The 22,198-nt window shown below is 37.2% G+C and overlaps 1 protein-coding gene across 5 annotated transcripts in view; it reads right to left on the bottom strand.

Moving 5' to 3' along the window:
• LOC123522990 (polycystic kidney disease 1 like 1-like) overlaps positions 1–22,198 on the bottom strand; it is a 247,879-nt gene that overhangs the window by 220,762 nt on the left and 4,919 nt on the right. For 4 of the 5 annotated variants that reach the window (XM_053549432.1, XM_053549436.1, XM_053549433.1 and 1 more), the window contains exons 2-3: positions 17,838–17,917; positions 11,141–11,256 (exon numbers count right to left, since the gene is read on the bottom strand). In XM_053549432.1, coding sequence (XP_053405407.1) covers positions 11,141–11,256; positions 17,838–17,883 — 162 coding nt within the window. In that variant the 5' untranslated portion in view covers positions 17,884–17,917. The remainder of the gene's footprint in view (positions 1–11,140; positions 11,257–17,837; positions 17,918–22,198) is intronic. The other variant, XM_053549435.1, reaches the window with a different exon arrangement.

The following is a 22,198-nucleotide window of genomic DNA, read 5'->3' as shown; positions in this document are numbered from 1 at the left end:
ATCTTCAGTAGTCACGGAGATATACCCATTTTAATTTGAAATAAAGGGAGGTAATTTGACATAAAATCAGTCCATAGTTATCTACCCTGATTGACTCAGTCCAACTAATGACAATAATGAAATTTCAAATAAGTACTATAAGTACTTACTGATATAAATCCATTTTGATTACAATCAGGGGAGGTAATCAGATATAAAATAACTCTGAACCTACGCTTGGCTCTGATTTGTCATGGAATCCAAGAGTTATTGTTGTTGAAGTTATTTTGGAAGTTTGTATCAAATAAAACCATAAATGAAGTCTCTATATGGCTGCAAAAGCAAAAATAGCCAATTTTGGACCTTTAAGGGCCATAACTCTGGAACCCATGAAGAAATCTGGCCAGTTCAAGAAAGGAACCAAGATCTTGTGGTGATACAAGTTGTGTGCAAGTTTGGTTAAAATCGAATCATAAATGAAGCTGCTATTGTGCAGACAATGTCAAAATAGCTAATTTTGGCCCTTTCAGGGGCCATAACTCTAAAACCCATAATGGGATCTGGCCAGTTCAAGAAAGGAAGCGAGATCTTATGGTGATACAAGTTGTGTGCCAGTTTGGTAAAAATCAAATCATAAATAAAGCTGCTACTGTGCAGACAAGGTCAAAATAGCTAATTTTGGCCCTTTCAGGGGCCGTAACTCTGGAACCCATAATGGAATCTCACCAGTTCAAGAAAGGAACCAAGATCTTATGGTGATACAAGTTGTATGCCAGTTTGGTTAAAATCAAATCATAAATGAAGCTGCTATTGTGCAGACAAGGTTAAAAAAGCTAATTTTGGCCCTTTCAGGGCCATAACTCTGGAACCCATAAAGGAATCTGGCCAGTTCAAGAAAGGATCGAGATCTTATGGTGATACAAGTTGTGTGCAAGTTTGGTAAAAATCAAATCATAAATAAAGTTGCTATTGTGCAGACAAGGTCAAAATAGCTAATTTTGGCCCTTTCAGGGGCCATAACTCTGGAACCCATAATGGGATCTGGCCAGTTCAAGAAAGGAACCGAGATCTCATGGTGAAACAAGTTGTATGCCAGTTTGGTTAAAATCAAATCATAAATGAAGCTGCTATTGTGCAGACAAGGTTAAAAAAGCTAATTTTGGCCCTTTCAGGGGCCATAACTCTGGAACCCATAAAGGAATCTGGCCAGTTCAAGAAAGGAGTCGAGATCTTATGGTGATACAAGTTGTGTGCAAGTTTGGTAAAAATCAAATCATAAATAAAGTTGCTATTGTGCAGACAAGGTCAAAATAGCTAATTTTGGCCCTTTCAGGGGCCATAACTCTGGAACCCATAATGGGATCTGGCCAGTTCAAGAAAGGAACCGAGATCTCATGGTGAAACAAGTTGTGTGCAAGTTTGGTTAAAATAAAATCATAAATGAAACCTCTATCGTGCAGACAAGAAATTGTGGACAGACGACAGACGATGGACGAACGAAGGGCGATCACAAAAGCTCACCCTGTCACTACGTGACAGGTGAGCTAAAAAGCTAATTTTGGCCCTTTCAGGGGCCATAACTCTGGAACCAATTATGGGATCTGGCCGGTTCAAGAAAGGAACCAAGATCTTATGGGACACAAGTCTTATGCAAGTTTGATTAAATTCAAATCATAAATGAAGCTGCTATTCTGCAGACAAGGTCAAAATAGCTAATTCTGGCCCTTTCAGGGGCCATAACTCTGGAACCCATAATGGAATCTCGCCAGTTCAAGAAAGGAACTGAGATCTTATGGTGATACAAGTTGTGTGCAAGTTTGATTAAAATAAAATCATAAATGAAGCTGCTATTGTGCAGACAAGGTCAAAATAGCTAATTTTGGCCCTTTTAGGGGCCATAACTCTGGAACCCATGATGGAATCTGGCCAGTTCAAGAAAGGGACTAAGATCTTATGGTGATACAAGTTGTGTGCCAGTTTGGTAAAAATCAAATCATAAATGAAGCTGCTATTGTGCAGACAAGGTCAAAATAGCTAATTTTGGCCCTTTCAGGGGCCATAACTCTGGAACCCATAATGGGATCTGGCCAGTTCAAGAAAGGAACCGTGACCTTATGGTGATACAAGTTGTGTGCAAGTTTGGTTAAAATAAAATCATAAATGAAACCACTATCGTGCAGACAAGAAATTGTTGACGGAAGCACGCACACACGACGGACGACGGGTGATCACAAAAGCTCGCCTTGTCACTATGTGACAGGTGAGCTAAAAATAAAGGGAGGTAATTTGTCATAAATTCAGTCAATATGTATCTTCACTGATTGTCCAAGTCCATCTCTTGACATAAATGAAATTTCAGATTAGTATCTTCATTAGTTACGGATATATACCCATTTTAATTTGAAATAAAGGGAGATAATTTGACATAAAATCTGTCCATAGTTATCTACCCTGATTGTCTCAGTCCAATTAATGACAATACAGAAATTTCAAGTAAGTCCTATAAGTACTTACTGATATAAATCCATTTTGATTACAATCAGGGGAGGTAATCAGATATAAAATAACTCTGGAACCTACGATTGGAGCCGACAGATTCGTCATGGAATCTAAGATTTATTGTTGTTGAAGATATTTTGGAAGTTTGTATCAATCAAACCATAAATGAAGTCTCTATATGGTTGCAAAAGCCAAAATAGCAAATTTTGGACCTTTAAGGGGCCAAAACTCTAGAACCCATGATGGAATCTAGCCAATTCAAGAAAGGAACCAAGATCTTGTGGTGATACAAGTTGTGTGCAAGTTTGGTTAAAATCAAATCATAAATGAAGCAGCTATTGTACAGACAAAGTCAAAATAGCTAATTTTGGCCCTTTCAGGGGCCATAACTCTTGAACCCATTACGGGATCTGGCCAGTTCAAGAAAAGAAATGAGATCTTATGGTGACACAAGTTTTGTGCAAGTTTGATTAAATTCAAATCATAAACGAAGCTGCTATTGTGCAGACAAGGTCAAAATAGCAAATTTCAGGGGCCATCACTCTGGAACCCATAATGGAATCTGGCCAGTTCAAGAAAAGAACCAAGATGTTATGGTGATGCAAGTTGTGTGCAAGGTTGGTTAAAATAAAATCATAAATGAAGCTGCTATTGTGCAGACAAGGTCAAAATAGCTACTTCTGGCCCTTTCAGGGGCCATAACTCTGGAACCCATAATGGAATCAGGCAGGTTCAAGAAAGGAACCAAGATCTTACGGTGATACAAGTTGTGTGCAAGTTTGGTAAAAATCAAATCATAAATGAAGCTGCTATTGTGCTGACAAGGTCAAAATAGCTAATTTTGGCCCTTTCAGGGGCCATAACTCTGGAACCCATAATGGGATCTGGCCAGTTCAAGAAAGGAACTGCGATCTTATGGTGATACAAGTTGTGTGCAAGTTTGGTTAAAATAAAATCATAACTGAAACCTCTATCTTGCAGACAAGAAATTGTTGACGGACTGACAGACGCACAGACGACGGACGACGGACGAAGGGTGATCACAAAAGCTCATCTTGTCACTATTTGACAGGTGAACTAAAAATAAAAAAAAAATGTTAAAGGTGTATTGCTGTATCGGGAGATAGAGCACTGTAAATTTACAAAATTGGACATAGAGCAAGATATTTATTACAATTGTATATTGAAAATAGGGCAAGAGCTCTTAAACAGTAATTACAGTCGCTGTACACATTTTGAAATTAATGGACGATTGGTTTTGGTTTTAGTATCGTCAAACTGACACAATATTATAGGCCATATTGCAACGTTTAAGATTTTCATTGTGGAGAAGGACTCTAGGTGCATTATTTTTGGCGCGGGCAGATACCTTGGTATATATGACTTCCTTCATGTCAGCTGGATGGCTTCCTCACACGAAAGAGCGAGGTTTCAAACAGTGGTGAGGGGCAGGTGTTCAAAAGGCAGAAGATTTGGACTGATTTGCCATTTTTGTACCATGCTGTCCAAATTGTTCAGAGTTAACTGAACTACTACGCTACAGATATAATTGACTTTTAAACTAGGCATAATGGTCGTAATTATTTGCAGATGTGTATTCGTAAAACCCTATCAAAGTATTGTGTTAAACAACAACAAAAAGATTTTGAAGTTTAATTACTCAGTGACCGCAATAATTATTATCAACAATGAACAACAGATCTAAAATCTTTTTTAGTCGTAACTATTCTACATGTATTTGCCAAATATATCAAATTTCACCAAAAAATACAATGTACTGTTTTCATTTAATTGGAAATAAACGGTGTCTTTATACAGTGATATTGTAGTGCATTGCAAATTTATTGTTTAATTACCAGAAAAAATAGCAGATCTTAAGCTTATTCTTAGACATCGTCCATAATAACAGAACCTGTTCTGTTATTTTTTCTTGTTAATAGATTAGTTTCTGATGTAAAACATGCTAAAATGCATCTTGGAATTACAAGAACTAGTACCGTAACGGAAACCTCTGAGGTTAATGTTGATCTTAATATTACGAAGGCCAGAAGAGCAATGTACAGCATGTTAGGTGCGGGGCTCCTTGGTCACAACTGACTGGATCCGGCAACTCATTGAACCTTTATTCAGTTTATGTACTTCCTGTCTTGACCTATGGCTTAGACATTATTTTGCCACCATCCAAGCTGGATGTAAAACTTTAACCGTTCCAGAAAAAGGTCCTAAAACATACTGTTTCGCTTTCAAATAGTGTGCTGACTCTAGTGTATATATTATGACCAGTGTGTTACCAATACAAGCTATTGTAGACTTGAAAATCCTTACTTTTTCTAGAACATATGCAACCAGCATATGTTTAGAAAGGCAGATCTTTAGACAGCAGTTTAATGTTAAACTTTGGAATTCTATTTCATGGGCAAAACATGTACAACCTATTCTTAAGGTTTAGGAGTATATCATCAAAACGCTGAAATATTTGATAAACGAACAACATCTTTACCAATATTTTACCTGACCATTACATGTTCTGCCGTACTGTCTCATATGACGGATATTTAAAATATTCTGAAAAAGTTGTTGCCCTTTGAAAATGAATGCCGTTTGTAAAGAAATAAAAATAAACAATTGCTGAAAACTGTGTTCCACCTAGTTATGTGAAATTTCAACAGTTGTACATTATTGCAAACATGTGTAACAGTTCTTTGAAAATGGTGTTTTTAAAGGCGTTTAACTGTCTGAAAGTGTGGCCCCTTTATGAAATCCTTTTCCGGAATTCAATGTTTATATCAGTATTCAGACACTTGTTTCGTAGAGTAATATACATGTTTTACATGCTGTTCAATTTTCATGTGAAACAACTCTTTTCTTTCTATGATTTGGTGTTGTTTGAATTTTTTTCTCAAAACGTAAGGCTGATATATAAGCGTTAAGAGAAATGAACTTGGTGATGTTGATACTTTTACTGATACAAGCTCCTCCAAGATAACATGAAATCAACAATATGCAGGCACTTTTCTCACTTAAGTATCATGGCAGAAGCACAGATGTAATGACATTGGTCGAAACACCTAGCAGCTGAACATAACAAGTGTTTAGCAATGTACGTAAAACAAATGACCACAGATGCTTTTGTAACAAACTAGAATGAGTCTGTACGACACAGGCTGTGCCCCCCATTTGTCATTTGTCACAAATAAGGGGAAACTAGAAAATGCTTTTGTAAAAAAGCGCATGTATCCCCCAATGCAAAGTCCTATAGGCAAGAAGTCAATAGGGGTCAAAGAGACACTGATGGTTGGCTGCAATAGGGATCATCTACTAGGCATGTCCAGTCATCCCACTAAATTTCAACACTCGTGGCCTAGTGGTTCTCAAGTCACTGTTCAGGCTCCTGTGCCCTTGACCTTTGATCAAGTGACCTCAAAATAAATAGGGGTCATCTACTCTGCATGTCCAATCATCCTATTAAGTTTCAACATTGTAGGTCAAGTGGTTCTCAAGTTATTTCCAAAAAATGATTTTACATGAACAGGCCACTGTGACCTTGACCTTTAATAGACTGACCCCAAAATCAATAGGGGTCATCTACTCTGCATGTTCAATCATCCTATGAAGTTTCAACATTCTGGGTCAAGTGGTTCTCAAGTTATTGATCGGAACTGGTTATCAGTGTTCAGGCCCCTGTGACCTTGACCTTTAATGGAGTGACCCCAAAAACAATAAGGGTCATTTACTCTGCATGAACAATCATCCTTTGAAGTTTCAACATTCTGGGTCGAGAGGTTCTCAAGTTACTGATTGGAAATGGTTTTCCACGTTCAGCCCCTGTGGCCTTGACCTTTAACAGAGTGACCCTAAAATCGTTAGGGTTCATCTACTCTGCATGACCAATCATCCTACAAAGTTTCATCATTCTGGGTCAAGTGGTTCTCAAGTTACTGACCAGAAATGGTTTTCAATGTTCGGGCCCCTGTGACCTTGACCTTTCACAGAGTGACCCCAAAATTGTTAGGGGTCATCCACTCTTTATGACCAATCATCCTATTAAGTTTCAACATTCTGGGTCAGGTGGTTCTCAAGTTACTGACCGGAAGTGGTTTTCAATGCTCAGGCCCCTGTGACCTTGACCTTTAATGGAGTGACCCCAAAATCGATAGGGGTCATCTACTTTGCATGTACAATCATCCTATGAAGTTTCAACATTCTGGGTCAAGTGGTTCTCTAGTTATTGATCAGAAATGGTTTTCAATGTTCAGGCCCCTGTGACCTTGACCTTTGATGGAGTGACCCCAAAATCAATAGGGGTCATCTACTCTTCATGACCAATTATCCTATGAAGTTTCAACATTCTGGGTCAAGTGGTTCTCTAGTTATTGATCAGAAATGGTTTTCAATGTTCAGGCCCCTGTGACCTTGACCTTTGATGGAGTGACCCCAAAAACAATAGGGGTCATCTACTCTTCATGTTCAATCATCCTATAAAGTTTCAACATTCTGGGTCAAGTGGTTCTCTAGTTATTGATCGGAAATGGTTTTCAATGTTCAGGCCCCTGTGACCTTGACCTTTGATGGAGTGACCCCAAAATCAATAGGGGTCATCTACTCTTCATGACCAATCATCCTATGAAGTTTCAACATTCTGGGTCAAGTGGTTCTCTAGTTATTGATCGGAAATGGTTTTCAATGTTCAGGCCCCTGTGACCTTGACCTTTGATGGAGTGACCCCAAAAACAATAGGGGTCATCTACTCCAGCAGCCCTACAACCCTATGAAGTTTGAACGTTCTAGGTCAAATGGTTCTCCAGTTATTGCTCGGAAATTAAGTGTGACGTACGGACGGACGGACGGAAGGCCGGACGGACGGAAGGACGGACGGACAGGGCAAAAACAATATGTCTCCTGGGGGAGACATAATAATTCAAATGTTTAATGGGGTATAGCTTCAAAAAAAAATATGAAAAGGATTCATTATTCTATATCATATACCTAATTTGAGCTATGAGCATCACAAACAAAAAATCCACTATTTTGGCTATTTCAAGGGCCATAACTCTGTAATAAACGCTATGATTCCCAAGAAGAATGCCAAGTGTGCAAGGTCACATTATGATAAAGACTCCAGCAAGGTTTCATGAATTTACATTAAATATTTTTTGAGCTACGCACATAATTAGGTGAAAATGTGCATTTTTTTTACTATTTCAGGGGCCATAACATTAAAAATAGGGGGAGGAGCCAGCAAAAAAATAAGAGGTGTGCAAGTTTATATCATGATAAAGACTTATGTAAGTTTTCATCCATTTATATCATACACTTTTTGAGCATATACTTTTTGAGCTAGGTGCATCACAAGGTGAAAATGTGCATTTTTGACTATTTCAAGGGCCATAACTCTGAAAAGAGGGGGCGGAGGCAGATAAAAAATAGGAGGTGGGCAAGTTGGTATCATGATAAAGACTCATGCAAGGTTTCATCAATTTATATCACATACTTTTTGAGCTAGGTGCGTCACAAGGTGAAAATGTGCATTTTTGACTATTTCAGGGGCCATAACTCTGGAAATAGGGGGCGGACCCAGATGAAAAATAGGAGATGCGCAAGTTCATATCATGATAAAGACTCATGCAAGGTTTCATCAATAAATATCAAATACTTTTTGAGCTAGGTGCGTCACGGACAAGAGCAAATCTATATGCCCCCACCACTCATTGGGGGGCACAAAAAGGATATCATTTGACGTTGAATGTGCATGTCCAATGAAATTAAATGTAATAAGAATAAGTGAATGCACACAAGACTTGATTTACAAGTTTTAAGATAAAACTAGACTAAATACGCATCAATAATCTATAGTCAATACAAACAAATGTACAAGAGGGAAGGGTAAGTTTGACAGCCTATTACAGTAACTCGTAACAGTCACAAGGGCAAGATTGCTAAACTTTTTCCCTCCACTTTTCATGGGGACTTACAAAAACTAGATGCCCACGGGCAACATGTCGAGCCCGCCAGCTGTCAAAAGAACTGGGAGTTGCACTCGACACTCCTTGTCTCATTGAGGCAAACATTTTTTACCAAATAAAAAAGAGGCTGCAAAAAGTTACAATATAACTCATTTAAAGTAACAACAAAGGGATGTAAATCTTAAAAAAAAAAACCATTTAAGTCCACACAAAAATCCTCACCAGTTAGGTCAAAATACACCTGAAAATTGGATGTAAAGAGGTCTTGATTTTTCCCTACAACCAGTAATAAAAAAGTTACAAGTATAAGCTATTTATAGTAACAACAAGGGGAAGTAATTCTAGGATCTTGCACTTGACACTCCATCTCATGATGATGAACAATTGTGCCAAGTAACATCAAAATCCCTCTATGTATCAACTAGAATGTGTCTGTAGGACACAGGGTGTGCCCCCCCACTGGTACATTAGTCACAAATAAGGGGCAATAATTCAAATGTTTGCAGTCTTAATTGGGTATAACCTCAACAAACATTTTATGAAAAGGGTTCATTATTCTAGGCCCTATACTTTTTGAGCTATGAGCATCACAAACAAAAAATCCACTATTCTGGCTATTTCAAGGGCCATAACTCTGTAATAAGAGTAAGATTCTCAAGAAGAATGCCAAGAGTGCAAGGCCACATCATGATAAAGACTCCTGCAAGGTTTCCTGAATTTACATCTAATACTTTTTGAGCCAGGCACATAATTAGGTGAAAAAGTGCATTTTTTTACTATTTCAGGGGCCATAACTTTAAAAATAGGGGTGGAACCAGCCAAAAAATTAGAAGTGTGCAAGTTTATATCATGATAAAGACTTATGCAAGTTTTCAACCATTTATATTAAATACTTTTTGAGCTAGGCGCGTCACAAGGTGAAAATGTGCATTTTTGACTATTTCAGGGCCATAACTCTAAAAATAGGGGCGTAGCCAGACGAAGAATAGGAGGTACGCAAGTTCATATCTTGATATAGACTCATGCAAGGTTTCATCAATTTATATGAAATACTTTTTTAGCTAGGGGTGTCACAAGGTGAAAATGTGCATTTTTGACTATTTCAGGGGCCATAACTCAAAAAATAGGAGGCAGACCCAAAGAAAAATAGGAGGTGCGCAAGTTCCTATCATGATTAATATACATGCAAGGTTTCATGAATCTATATCAAATACTTTTTGAGCTAGGCGCGTCACAAGGTGCAAATGTGCATTTTTGACTATTTCAGGGGCCATAACTCAAAAAATAGGGGCAGAGCCAAATGAAAAATAGGAGGTGCCCAAGTTCATATCATGATAAAGAATCATGCAAGGTTTCATCAATTTATATGAAATACTTTTTGAGCTAGGTGTGTCACAAGGTGAAAATGTGCATTTTTGACTATTTCAGGGGCCATAACTCTGAAAATAGGGGGCGGACCCAAATGAAAAATAGGAGGTGCGCAAGTTCATATCATGATTAATATACATGCAAGGTTTCATGAATCTATATCTAATACTTTTTGAGCTAGGCGTGTCACAAGGTGAAAATATGCATTTTTGACTATTTCAGGGGCCATAACTCTAAAAATAGGGGGTGGAGCCAGATGAAAAATAGGAGGTGCGCAAGTTCATATCATGATAAAGACTCATGCAAGGTTTCATCAATTTATATGAAATACTTTTTGAGCTAGGCGTGTCACAAGGTGAAAATGTGCATTTTTGACTATTTCAGGGGCCATAACTCTGAAAATAGGGGGCCGACCAAAATGAAAAATAGGAGGTGTGCAAGTTCATATCATGATTAATACACATGCAAGGTTTCATGAATCTATATCAAATAGTTTTTGAGCTAGGCGCGTCACAAGCTGATAATGTGCACTGTTGACTATTTCAGGGGCCATAACTCTAAAAATAGGGGGCGGAGCCAGACGAAAAATAGGAGGTGCGCAAGTTCATATCATGATAAAGGCTCATGCAAGGTTTCATGAATTTATATCAAATACTTTATGAGCTAGGCGTGTCACGAACTTCGGACGGACGGACGGACAGACGGACGGACGCACGGATGCACGGACAAGACCAAATCTATATGCCCCCACCACTCATGGGGGGGCACAAAAAGAAATGCTCCAGACTAAGTCATTCTTGTATCTGACTTTTGACCTCTAAGTGTGACCTTGACCTTAGACCTAGGGATCTGGTTCTTGCCCACCACACTCAGTCTCATTGTGTTGAACATTTGTGCCAAGTTTCATCAAAATCCCTCCATGCATGAAGAAGAAATGCTAGGGACAAAGTTGTCATTCTTGTATCCTTTGACCTCTGTGACCTTGAACTTAGCCCTAAGGACCTGGTTCTTGCGCATGACACTCCGTCTCATGATGGTGAACAATTGTGCCAAGTTACATCAAAATTCCTCCATGCATGAAGAAGAAATGCTCCAGACAGTCATTGCTCCATGCATGTCAAAGTTATGGTCCGGACAAACAAATCCGGACGGACGCACGCATGGACGCACGCACGCATGGACGCACAAACATACACCAAACAGCCATTTGGACAACTATGTCTACGCTTCCGCAAGCGGGCTCGACAAAAATTGTTCATATTTCTGTTGGTGTGAAGATTAATACTCAACACAAAACAGTATCCTTTAAAAGTAGAAGCTATTGTGTTTACCTCTATGTTGATATTAACCGTGTCTACTTGATAGTTATATGCACACAGATTTGGTAGCTGATCAGACATCCCAGACACTTCGAATAATGGTGTCTTTAAGCTATTTCCAAAACAAACTGAAATTGTATGTCAAAGAATATATTATTGAACATATATTTAAATATACAAAGCAGTATCACTATCTTAAGGTGATGTCACTTTTGGAATTTCCGGTGAATAACAAAAACCCAAAGAATATTCAGTTCTTTCCAAAAACCGTTATATTATGATTCAACCAAATAGTTTCCTTTGTCTACCAGAAAGGAACAATTCTTATATCTTGATATTGAGATTTGGTACCTTTATAACAGACAATAAACTAAAACAATAGACATTCATATGTGACGTCGGTGAGCTCAACAAAGCAATTTCAAGCACAAATATTAATGTGGAATGTAAAGTTAGTTACACACTACAATATCCGTCCAAGATACTTTCAAAAACAATGCATTTGCAGAAAAGAGAGATAACAAGAGCTGTCTCCATAGGATGACACATGCCCCTGATGGCACTTTGAATGAATAGTTATGGCCGATGTTAGAGTTTAGGACCTTTGACCTACGGACCTGGGTCTTGCGCGCAACACGTCGTCTTACTGTGGTACACATTCATGCCCAATAATTTTAAAATCCATCCATGGATGACAAAGATATGGACCGGACACGCCCATCAATGCACTATCATGAAATATGACCTTTAACGTCTAAGTGTGACCTTGACCTTTGAGCTACGGACCTGAGTCTTGCGCGCAACACGTCGTCTTACTGTGGTACACATTCATGCCAAGTTATTTGAAAATCCATCCATCGATGACAAAGATATGGACCGGACACGAAAATTGCGGACAGACCGACAGACTGACAGACGGTTCAAAAACTATATGCCTCCCTTCGGGGGCATAAAAATAATTTTGATAGCTCGTGAAAACTAATGACAAATTTTGACAGGTATATGATGACTCATGACCTGATTTTTTTTTTTCTGTTATTTCTAACTTCCAGTTTGATTTTCATAAAATGGGTATTCTTTATTGTAGCTTACAACTCATACATTAAAACAATAAAAGAATATATTGCAGGCCTCGATCTTAACCTACTTTTGCTGGTAGCCGGCAGGGCTACCAACTTGTGAAATCAAGTAGCCCGACCAGGTTTCTGGTAGTCCCGTTTTGGAAAAGAGAAAAATATATTACAGTCTTCACCTTAATTTTTTTTCAGCAATTGTCCTTTCGGGCAAGTAAGTTAAGAAAACCATTTGCCAGAAAACATTTTTAATTGCCCGAAATCATTTTGTTTATAAATATGATGTATTTTAGTTTATGCTTGATTCAACATTCAGTTATTTAAATGGTAGGCAACAAACCTACCCACACTATCCATGGGCAGGCTAAGCCAACGTAAGTGGGTAACCATGTTACAATATTCAAGTAACTGGCAGACAGAAATTATGGGAGAAAACTGTAGAAAAAAAGTAAGACCTATACCAGTATCTAGTTATATGCCAGGCGTGGGGTTCAGATTTGCACTACCCTTCTAAAACTTACTTTTTTAGCCAGGGCCTTTAAAATATAGTGTAGCTGTTCAAATATAACTGCAATAATGGATCAGCCTGGTTAGCCACCCCCCCCCCCCCCCCCCCCACAAAAAAAAATTGTTGTGTTTCTGGTGGCATGGCCAAAAAAAAGTAGGGTCGGTAGGTCGGTATTTGTTGTTTTTTTTTGCATTATGATCGAGTAAATGTAGCCTATTATCACAGTCCGGGGCGACGTGGACACAATAATCATCATCAACCCACCGTGTTTAAAGCTAAAAAAACAATTATCGGTAATTATTCTGTTGATAAACAAGTAATTGGCCTTGTTTTCATCATCAATTAAAACCCCCTCACAGAGCTAAAAGAAGTGTGTTGGTATCATGGCATCTAAAGTGGAGATCAAAGGGGTTTAGTTGCCCGAGATTGTCATGGCATTACGTCATCTTTTCGCGCCATGTGACACATCACTGTCTGATCGTACGGTCTCGGTTCTTTAAATTGCTGAGGAGAAATCAGTAAAAAAGTATCTTCTTTAATTTTTTTTAAAAGCGAATGCGCAATATCCCGTATAAACTGACAGGTAAATGTGTCAAACGATAATAGTAGATATCCTACCTCTGTGACCTATTTGCCCTCGAGGAATTTACATTATTGTTTGAAAAGAATATCTGACATAGTGTCGAGTCAAAAAAGACATGTACAAAGATTCATTTACTTATTAAACTTATTAAAAACCACAGCGACATCATACTGCTTTATTTTAAAACAATCATTGTTTTTATTTACGTTCACGAGGTCCCGTAACCTATTCATCCGCACTTGCAGAAATCTGTTTGCCAAAAATCGTTTTACTCGATGTATTTAAATTGCTGCCGCTTTTTCATTATTTAAGATTTTTTAATTCTGTTTTTTGTACTTTCTTGTCAAAAGTCTGAATTTTATGACCATAGTATGTATTATTTATTTACTTTTAGAAATAAATAAATAATTAAGATCGCGCTGTTTGAAATTTTACAAATAAATGTATGAAACTTCGATCGTTTTTATAGAATTTTGCCTACATTTCTGTCGACATCTTATTAAAATCGTTATAGAATTCAAACTGTATTATTTCTAAAGCGGTGCTAAAAATTTGAAGCGATTATATTAAAAAATGAATGCGCTACAAGCGTTTTTTGTGTACGTGTCGATAAACATTTAAGTAACGGCGATACGATAGGTCGCACGTGCTCGTGGAATGGAAAATTACTGGCATGACGTTTTGATATCTTTACGATTCGCGGGTAAATTCCAGTCAATCCAGGTAATTTTTAGGGATGTAATTTCTGAATTTTGTAAAGTTACTTTTTAATATATATTGCAAATCTGAAGTCATCAATTCATGCATAAATATACGAAAGCTAGTACATGTATTTAGGATGTACATTTCAGATTCATGAAGTTCTTTTTGTAATTATTGTGAAAATTAAGGGATTTAAATTTCGGAAGAATGGCCGACCGGTGTTATGCGGACTGAAAATATCGTTGTCATTTAAAAGGAAACATCAGATAAATCGGTGAAATTTCACGCTTTTATTATTAACATGTTTGAAAACTTAGTAGCCCGACGGACTACCCAGCTTGGGAAATTCGGTAGTCCGTCTGAAAAACTGGTAGCCTCGGGCTACCGGGCTACCGTCAAGATCGAGGCCTGTATTGTTACCACATTTGTCAGTAATTAGAGCAACTCACAGTGATGCAATCATACAAAACACATCCCTTATTTTCACATAGATATTGAGGATTTATCTAATGAGCACATGTATTGGAAACACACTTTCAATATCGACTGTGTATTGTAATAATGCTAAACTATCTCAGCCATGACATGTCCTTAATCATGTTTATCACAATTTGAAATGGCCATAACTTCTTAAATTAAAACCAAAATAATGCAGTATTTGTCATTGCTTGTGAACAACCATAAGTTTTGAATTTGTATCATTTTTGTCTGACTCACGGTCATCAGATGAGTATCTTAAGGTCAAATAATAAATATATTAGTTGCTTTTACAGTAAATTATTATAGCTATATTCTATAGCACAAAATGTGAAGATTCTTTTTGGACACATCATGCTTAATAAACTAGAATTGTGTCTATAGGACACAGATGTCCGCATATACTGCACCATCCTCTAAATTGCAAAGTTTGTAGTACAGACCATCTTCACATGAAGGATGTTTGACTAAAAGTTTGAAGCAAATTGTATTCAGGTAAGGTTGTACTGTGTACATCTGAGCAACTTTGAATCCATAGCAAAATCAAAAATTGTATGAAGAGTTGAACACACCAAATTTTTTCACTAAAGTCTATTTTGTGAAATAAACTTTATAAAAGAAAGGGCCATAATTCTAGAAAAAATAGCCACAAAAAAGTCCATTATTTATGGTCATCTTCATATCAAGGTCCTTCATCTGTTAACTTACAACCACATCCTTTCAATAGAGTTTGACGTGTTGGACACACAAGATTTTTCTCTTTATTCTATATAGAAAAACTATCAAAGGCCATAACTGCAGTAAAAATAGTCACAGCAAAAATTCTTCCCTTTATGGTCATCTGCACATCAAACTTGTTCATAGCAAAATCAGGCTAATAATGTGGGAGGAGTTGCACACACAAGATTTTTCTCTATATTCTTATATAGTAAAACTATCAAAGGGCCATATATTAAACAGAGGTGAAAAAAGTCACAAAAATTGAAAATAGTTTCTTCCTTTATGGTCATTTGCACATCAAGATTTTGGCACGTACGTACAGCAGCAATGCTATATGCCCCCACATATATGTGGGAGCATAAATACCTGACAAAACAATGAGCACAATTAATCTTCGGATCAGATTTGTCAAAAGCAGTGAGAAATACCATATATATTATTCCATACACAAGTTTACAAAACTTCATGCAAATATTTTACAAAATAAAATTTTACAAAAGTGTTATCACAACAGGGCACGTAATATCATTTCCTGGTGTCCTGTCTTCAGACATTCTGTTTCATTCTATTTTATTCCGTTCCACTGCTGCGGAGGAATTAAGCTAATATTTAAGTCTATAACTCTGGAAGCACAGAATGTAGCAAGAAAAATAATGGCAGACTCAGTTTGAAGTTACTACTGTTTGCAGATCAAATTGCCCCTTCAACTTTTTTCAAATCGATAGAGTTGCACGTTTACGTCACAGAAACTGTGAAGCTGGAGCTATTTTTGGAGTAATTCTGACAGGTTAACCCCGCCTCATCCACAATAAATTATTCATTCACCTTGTCGTGAAACTTTTTTTCATTATCTTGACGTCACACAAAGCGCATGCTCTGACTCTGTCTTTGAAGCATTGCCGTACTTGCATACATTGTAAAATGCAATAAGGTGAATAATTTAATGGATATGTTTTAATTTAAAAGTAGAATATAGATAGTTCAACTACGTTCAAATGAAAACACAATTGTGACAATTATTATTGACAAAATTTCCAACCATGCAAGGTATACAAAGTTTTATAGAAAGGTATCTCTTTGAATCTTCAAGCTACATAACACTTGAAGATCCATAAACACTGATTTATTTGATATTCAAACTTTTGCAGAGTCTTCTGTAGCTTAACTATCGCAAATCTAATTTAGATCTAGTTTTATTTTATTTTATTTTATTGGTGGGGTTTACGTGTAGGTTGTGAATTTATCTACTATTTATTTGAAGTCGTTTAAGCACTATTTCAGTTATTTATATACAGGCAGTTGATAAGCATTGTCTTCGTTCATGGAAAGTACCAGTTATAGACTCACATAAGTCAAAATAATCCGAAGTTTTGTTTGTTTTATATTTGTGACGGTCACTCTAAATGGACCAAAATAATCGAGGATAAATAACAGTACACCGTCATTTAAAGTCATTGGTTTTATTGCTTACACATTATGTGTAACGTTAATCGTGTTAAGGGGAATTATGATAACTTTTACATAAATTAATGGGGAATTTAATCCCCCTTTTGATTAGTCTAAATAATGAGACCTCGGGTAGACCGATTTTACATTTTGAAATTTTACGTTGTCTACCTAAAGGGGATATCGACCAGTCAAAAAATATAACTTGAGTACAATTATTTGGACTACCTTTTGATACATTTAAGTTTTATTTGAATTTATCTTATATTCGCAACAAATCAGCATTTAAACCCAAATCGAGTGATGACAATTTCTTTCGAGTTGAGAAAATAACTCGTAACTGTTTCCTAGGATCGCGTCAAATTAGTTAGACTAATATTCCATAAGAAATTGCCGACTTTTTTCAACAGAAGAGGCATGGTCGGTTCCGGGAATCGAACTTATGCCCTTTGATCAAAGATGAGCGAATCCAACAACTCGAGTCAGTCACGTTTTATAATTATTGTGAAAAATAAACACGAGATACGTTATTTAAAAGAAAAGTCTGCAGCAAAAGGTACTGAAATTTAGACAGAAAAAAGGCCTGTAATGTATAAGATGGTGTCTTTTTTCACATCCATGCTACCTAAATGTAGTGTGCATTGTGGCAAGATTTTAAATGAAGATTAGATCTAGTACATCTGTTACAATCCGTTTAAACACCCATTTGAACAGTATTTAAATCAGCATTTCTCGGTCATGCAGCCAATGTAAACAAGTTCATTCAGTATTTTTTTACTTGTATCGGAAAGGCGGAGTTACCTGTATAAACGAGTTCCAAAAATAGCTTCAGCATCGTAAAGGTACAAGTCTATCGATTTAAGATAAAGCGAAAGGGCAATTTGATCTGCAAACAGTAGTATGTATCATTACATTAATGTCACTATGAAATACTGAACAGGCAAGATGTTGCAAAAAGATTAAGTTGCTGTAGTCATTTTGTTGGGCATTAGAAAAAAACAAAAACAAAAAAAGCAACAACATGCAAATATATCATAGAAAGGCACTCAGGTCTGTCATTTTGAAGACAAAAGTGTGAAGGGGGACAAAATTCCTGATGTTAAGTCAAAGTCAGTGAAAAACTTCATTATCTGAAAAACATTTTCTGACAGGAAGAGACAGCTACCACAGAAAAAAACCTAAATTATACTAGTGTCACACCTGAAGTAATCGAGAAGAACAGCTGAATTACTGTGTACCACACCATTTTTTCTATCTTCCTCAAATCTTTCACTTTACAGCTGAAAAAAAAAGAAACAAATGATTGTTTACTAGAAACTCTGTAAATATGAATTTTTTTCATCAGTTGCAAAGTATGAAACATCAGGAAATATTAACAGCTGTCTATGGAATGCAGGTTCAAAAGTTTGAAACCATAACATCTTCATAATATAAGCTTACATAGTACATACCAAACAAGACACTACTTCACACAATACTTTTTGATTTGAATGGAAGTGGTAACTGATATGTAATATCTAGGTAAATGTTTTATCAATTTTTTTGTTGCCTGTATATGGTGGCTGATTTCTGCCATCTCGTTCTGGCGTGTTGGGGCGTTTGCAGGGCGCCAGGAGGCAAGGACGACAATTATACGTGCCAAGACGACAAACAAGGCATTTGTTGTTCTGGCGGGGCGCCAACACGCTAAATTGGGAAGTTGTCGTCATGGCGTTCTGGCGTCTTGGCGCGTTTGCAGGGCGCCAACACGACAAATTATACCCGCCAAGACGACAAAATTCATACTTGTTGTTTTGGCGCATTCATTTGTCGTGTTGGCGGGGGCGCCAAGACGACAAGTGAATGCGCCAAAACAACAAATATGGATTTTGTCGTCTTGGCGCGTATAATTGTCGTTCTGGCATGTTGGCCCATTTGCAGGGCGCCAATACGCCAATTATACGTGCCAAGATGACAAAATCCATATTTGTCGTTTTGGCGCGTTCACTTGTCGTCTTGGCGTGTTGGCGTCCCCGCCAACATGCCAGGACGACAAATGAATACGCCAAAACGACAAGTATGAATTTTGTCGTCTTGGCGCTTATAATTTGTCGTCCTGGCGTGTTGGCGCCCTGCAAACGCGCCAAGACGCTAGAACGCCAACTTCCCAGTTTTAGTGTGTTGGCGCCCCCGCAAGAACGACAAATGCCTTGTTTGTCGTCTTGGCGCATATAAGTGTCGTCCTGGCGTCCTGCAAACGCGCCAACACGCCAGAACGAGATGGCAGAAATCAGCCATCATACCTGTAAGATATGGACCAGACGGGGAAAACACTCTATGGACCTTTGACAACAGAGTGTAAACTTGATCTTTAGCATAGATGTGTCTGGTGTTATGCATGACAAGTTGCTTTATTCTGGGTAACATTTGTTTCTTTCACACGCTGACATGTGCCTCCTGATCTCTGACTTCAGTTTAAACATGGGATAATCCAATGGCAGCTTTCAGCCTTTAGATGTAGAATGCATGAAGTATTTTATCGGCAAAATTATTTAGCTCTGCCTAAGCAGGGTTCGACACTAACGGTGTCCCGGGGGCCCGAGGATCCCAAATTTTGAGGAGGAACACCAACTTCTAAAAGCTGGGATTCCGGCTGGATACCTATTTTTTTTTTGTCAATGATATCCAAAAAGTAAAAGATAAATACCTGTTTGAAAAATATTTTAATTAATTAATAACCCTTTCCCACATCGATACGTTTATCACCGTATCTATCGATTACCAAACAGAAACGTATTGACCCGTGTCTATCGGTTACCCGATAGAAACGTATAATAACAATTAACGGCCATTTGAACAGAATCGTTTTATCCCGTGTCTCATAATCAATCGCTTTATTTTCGTTCTTTTCCTAAACAAATTCCAGATGTTTACTAACTCAAAATAATGGGATTTCGTCATCATTATTTACGTACAAGATCATGTGGTTACTATTTAAATATATCGAGTACTTTGCAAAGAAAGACACCGGGGTTTTTTCCTACATGTGCACGACGCTACGTCATGGAAAATTACTGAGAAAACTGCTTGCAACTGGCCGGTTCGCGGGACTTTCCTCGTTCTAAAAATAATCATTTCACATCTAAGTATTTTTAAATGTGTTAGGTCATGAAGGTCACGCGTGATACATGCAGATTTCCCCTGAACAACAATTTGTGTTTACGATGGCTTGGAATTTATGGTCTTACATAACGGGAAGTGTTAATCAAAACAGAAGGACCGCGGCTTCCAAATATTTTATGACACCCCAAGAGTTAATTGCAGCGGAAGTCACCCGTGATGTAGCGACGTTTGATATATCAAAATATTACGTAATATTATCTAAAAATATTTTAATTTTTAGCACAAGAATACTGTATTCGGTTACGAGTCTCGATCTCAGCGATCTTTTTGAACTTCAGAAATTTTACGATCCGTTATTTTTGTAGTGTTATTCAGTTTGATGGTTGTTTTTTTTTTATATAAATACTTACCAATTCTGATTCGGAAGATAAGTCTATTAACTATAAATCAAACTTTCAAACATCAAAATGAAATTGTATATGAATTTCAATGTGAAAGTTATCCAAAACAGAATTTTATGCCTAAAAATATAATTCCCTTACTTTAACACTTTATATCTTCAAACCTCAAAGAGAAACTACAATAAATTTTGTATCATCGGAAATATAAATGCCAGGTTATATTAAGATTTTATATTTTAAAATATATGAAGAGATGTCAAGAATTTCAAGAATTTTTTTTTTTTGATATTAGATCTATAATTTTTAGTGGTTGTCACAATAGACTTGACAATGATTATATCTATAAGATACAAGTGTCTCCAAAATCGAGACCTTGTCTTGACATTGGCAAACATGTAAATTGATATCAGTTTGGATACATTCTTCTGTAGTAGTTAAGGTGTCAGCCACTCAATACAGAGGTTGCGGGTTCGAATCCCACTGGGGTCACGACCGTAACTTCTCATAAGACACCTGTTGTGATTGTTTTTATATATCATATTATGAGGGATCCCAAAGCCTGAGGAGGACCCCCAGATTTAAAAAATAGAGATTCCTTTGGGAACCTTGTTCAAATAAGTTAGTGTCTAACCCTGCTAAGTAACACCTGATGCCATATATGTCATTGCTGACGGATGAGAAAAACAAATCCGGGCAAGATATTTACTGTTATCGTCAAGGAAATGAAAATCATGTTCCACGGCTTGAATTAAAAAGGCAATGTCAGGTAGACATTAAATTTTCATCATTTCATGATGCTGAAGACTTGAATTTTATCTAGAGTTTGAAAGCATTATATCAAGAGTTTGAAGGCATTCTATCAGAACTAATATACTGAATTTCTGTTAAAAAAAAAGACATAATCACCAGTCAGATAGTTTGTGAGAAATCTGCTTACATACGAAAGAGTGCAAAACTTTGACCAAATAAAAGCTAGAGTTATGTTGGCTGCCCAATGAGGTCATCTTACAATGCCAAAGATGTGTGTAGAATTTGAAAGCATTTGGCTGAGTAGTTTCTAAAATAATACTGTTACATAATGATAATTTTCAACTGCAGCAGCAGCAGTGGCTATATACAGGGTTTTATTACTTACTGAAGCAGACATGGAAATTACAAAAAAGAAAGGGCTCCAAGTTTGAACTTTATTTGCTACATGAAAAGTAGCCAGGGCTTCAGGCAGCTATAGCAAGGGGAAATCCCCACCCCTGGCCCTCATTGCAAACCTGTATATCTATCTTCTTAGAGTGAGGACCGATGCTCAGCATACATCCTAGGTAAACAGTCTGTCTTAGTGTCTTATAATAGCAAAGTTTATTTCCATTTTTCATTGAATTAAGAATTATATTGTTTTGTTCGTTTTCATAGGATGGACTCTGGTGCGAATGTGAAATTATCACTATCATCCTCTGCGCTAAAGAAATGTGCATTTTCTTGTGTACTTACTTTTAAAGTACCAGGAAAGCTATTTACATTATATTCTGAAAGGCTAACACTAAACTTTCCAATTTACGCCATTTGTTCTTATAACAAAAAAAATATATATAATCTAGATTCGGCTTTACAGGCGCTGCTTCAGGTTGACGAAAGCTGAGCACTTAGCAGATCCACTGGACTTCTACTTACTCCTAGATTTAGATGAAGCGTCTACATCCAGATGGATGGATGGATGGATAGACAGACAGTTGATGTACTTAAGGTTTAGCAGTCAGGGCTGTTTTCCCCTATAAGGCTACCACCGGCAAACCCATTTTAGCAAAAAGTATGATTTGTTCAAATCCCCAAACCATAGGTATACTGCCCATGATGTTTTTCTCTGCAACAGTCAACAGTTTTGCTCTTTTGTAAACCATTACCAACTATGTTAAGTAAATAGTTATTACAAGAGGGTCATGATGACCCTGCATTGCTCACCTGAGTAATATGAGCAACATGTTTCAAATGTCAAACTGATGCTAAAATATTAAGAAAGTCAGTAAGTCACATTCACATTCAATGCAATTCAGTTTTACGATCGAT

This window comes from Mercenaria mercenaria, chromosome 8 (genome assembly GCF_021730395.1).
Source record: "Mercenaria mercenaria strain notata chromosome 8, MADL_Memer_1, whole genome shotgun sequence".
In the NCBI taxonomy this organism is placed as follows: Eukaryota; Metazoa; Mollusca; class Bivalvia; order Venerida; family Veneridae; genus Mercenaria; species Mercenaria mercenaria.
Note: the sequence above shows the minus strand (reverse complement) of the source record. Positions and strands in the feature narration are given on the sequence as shown.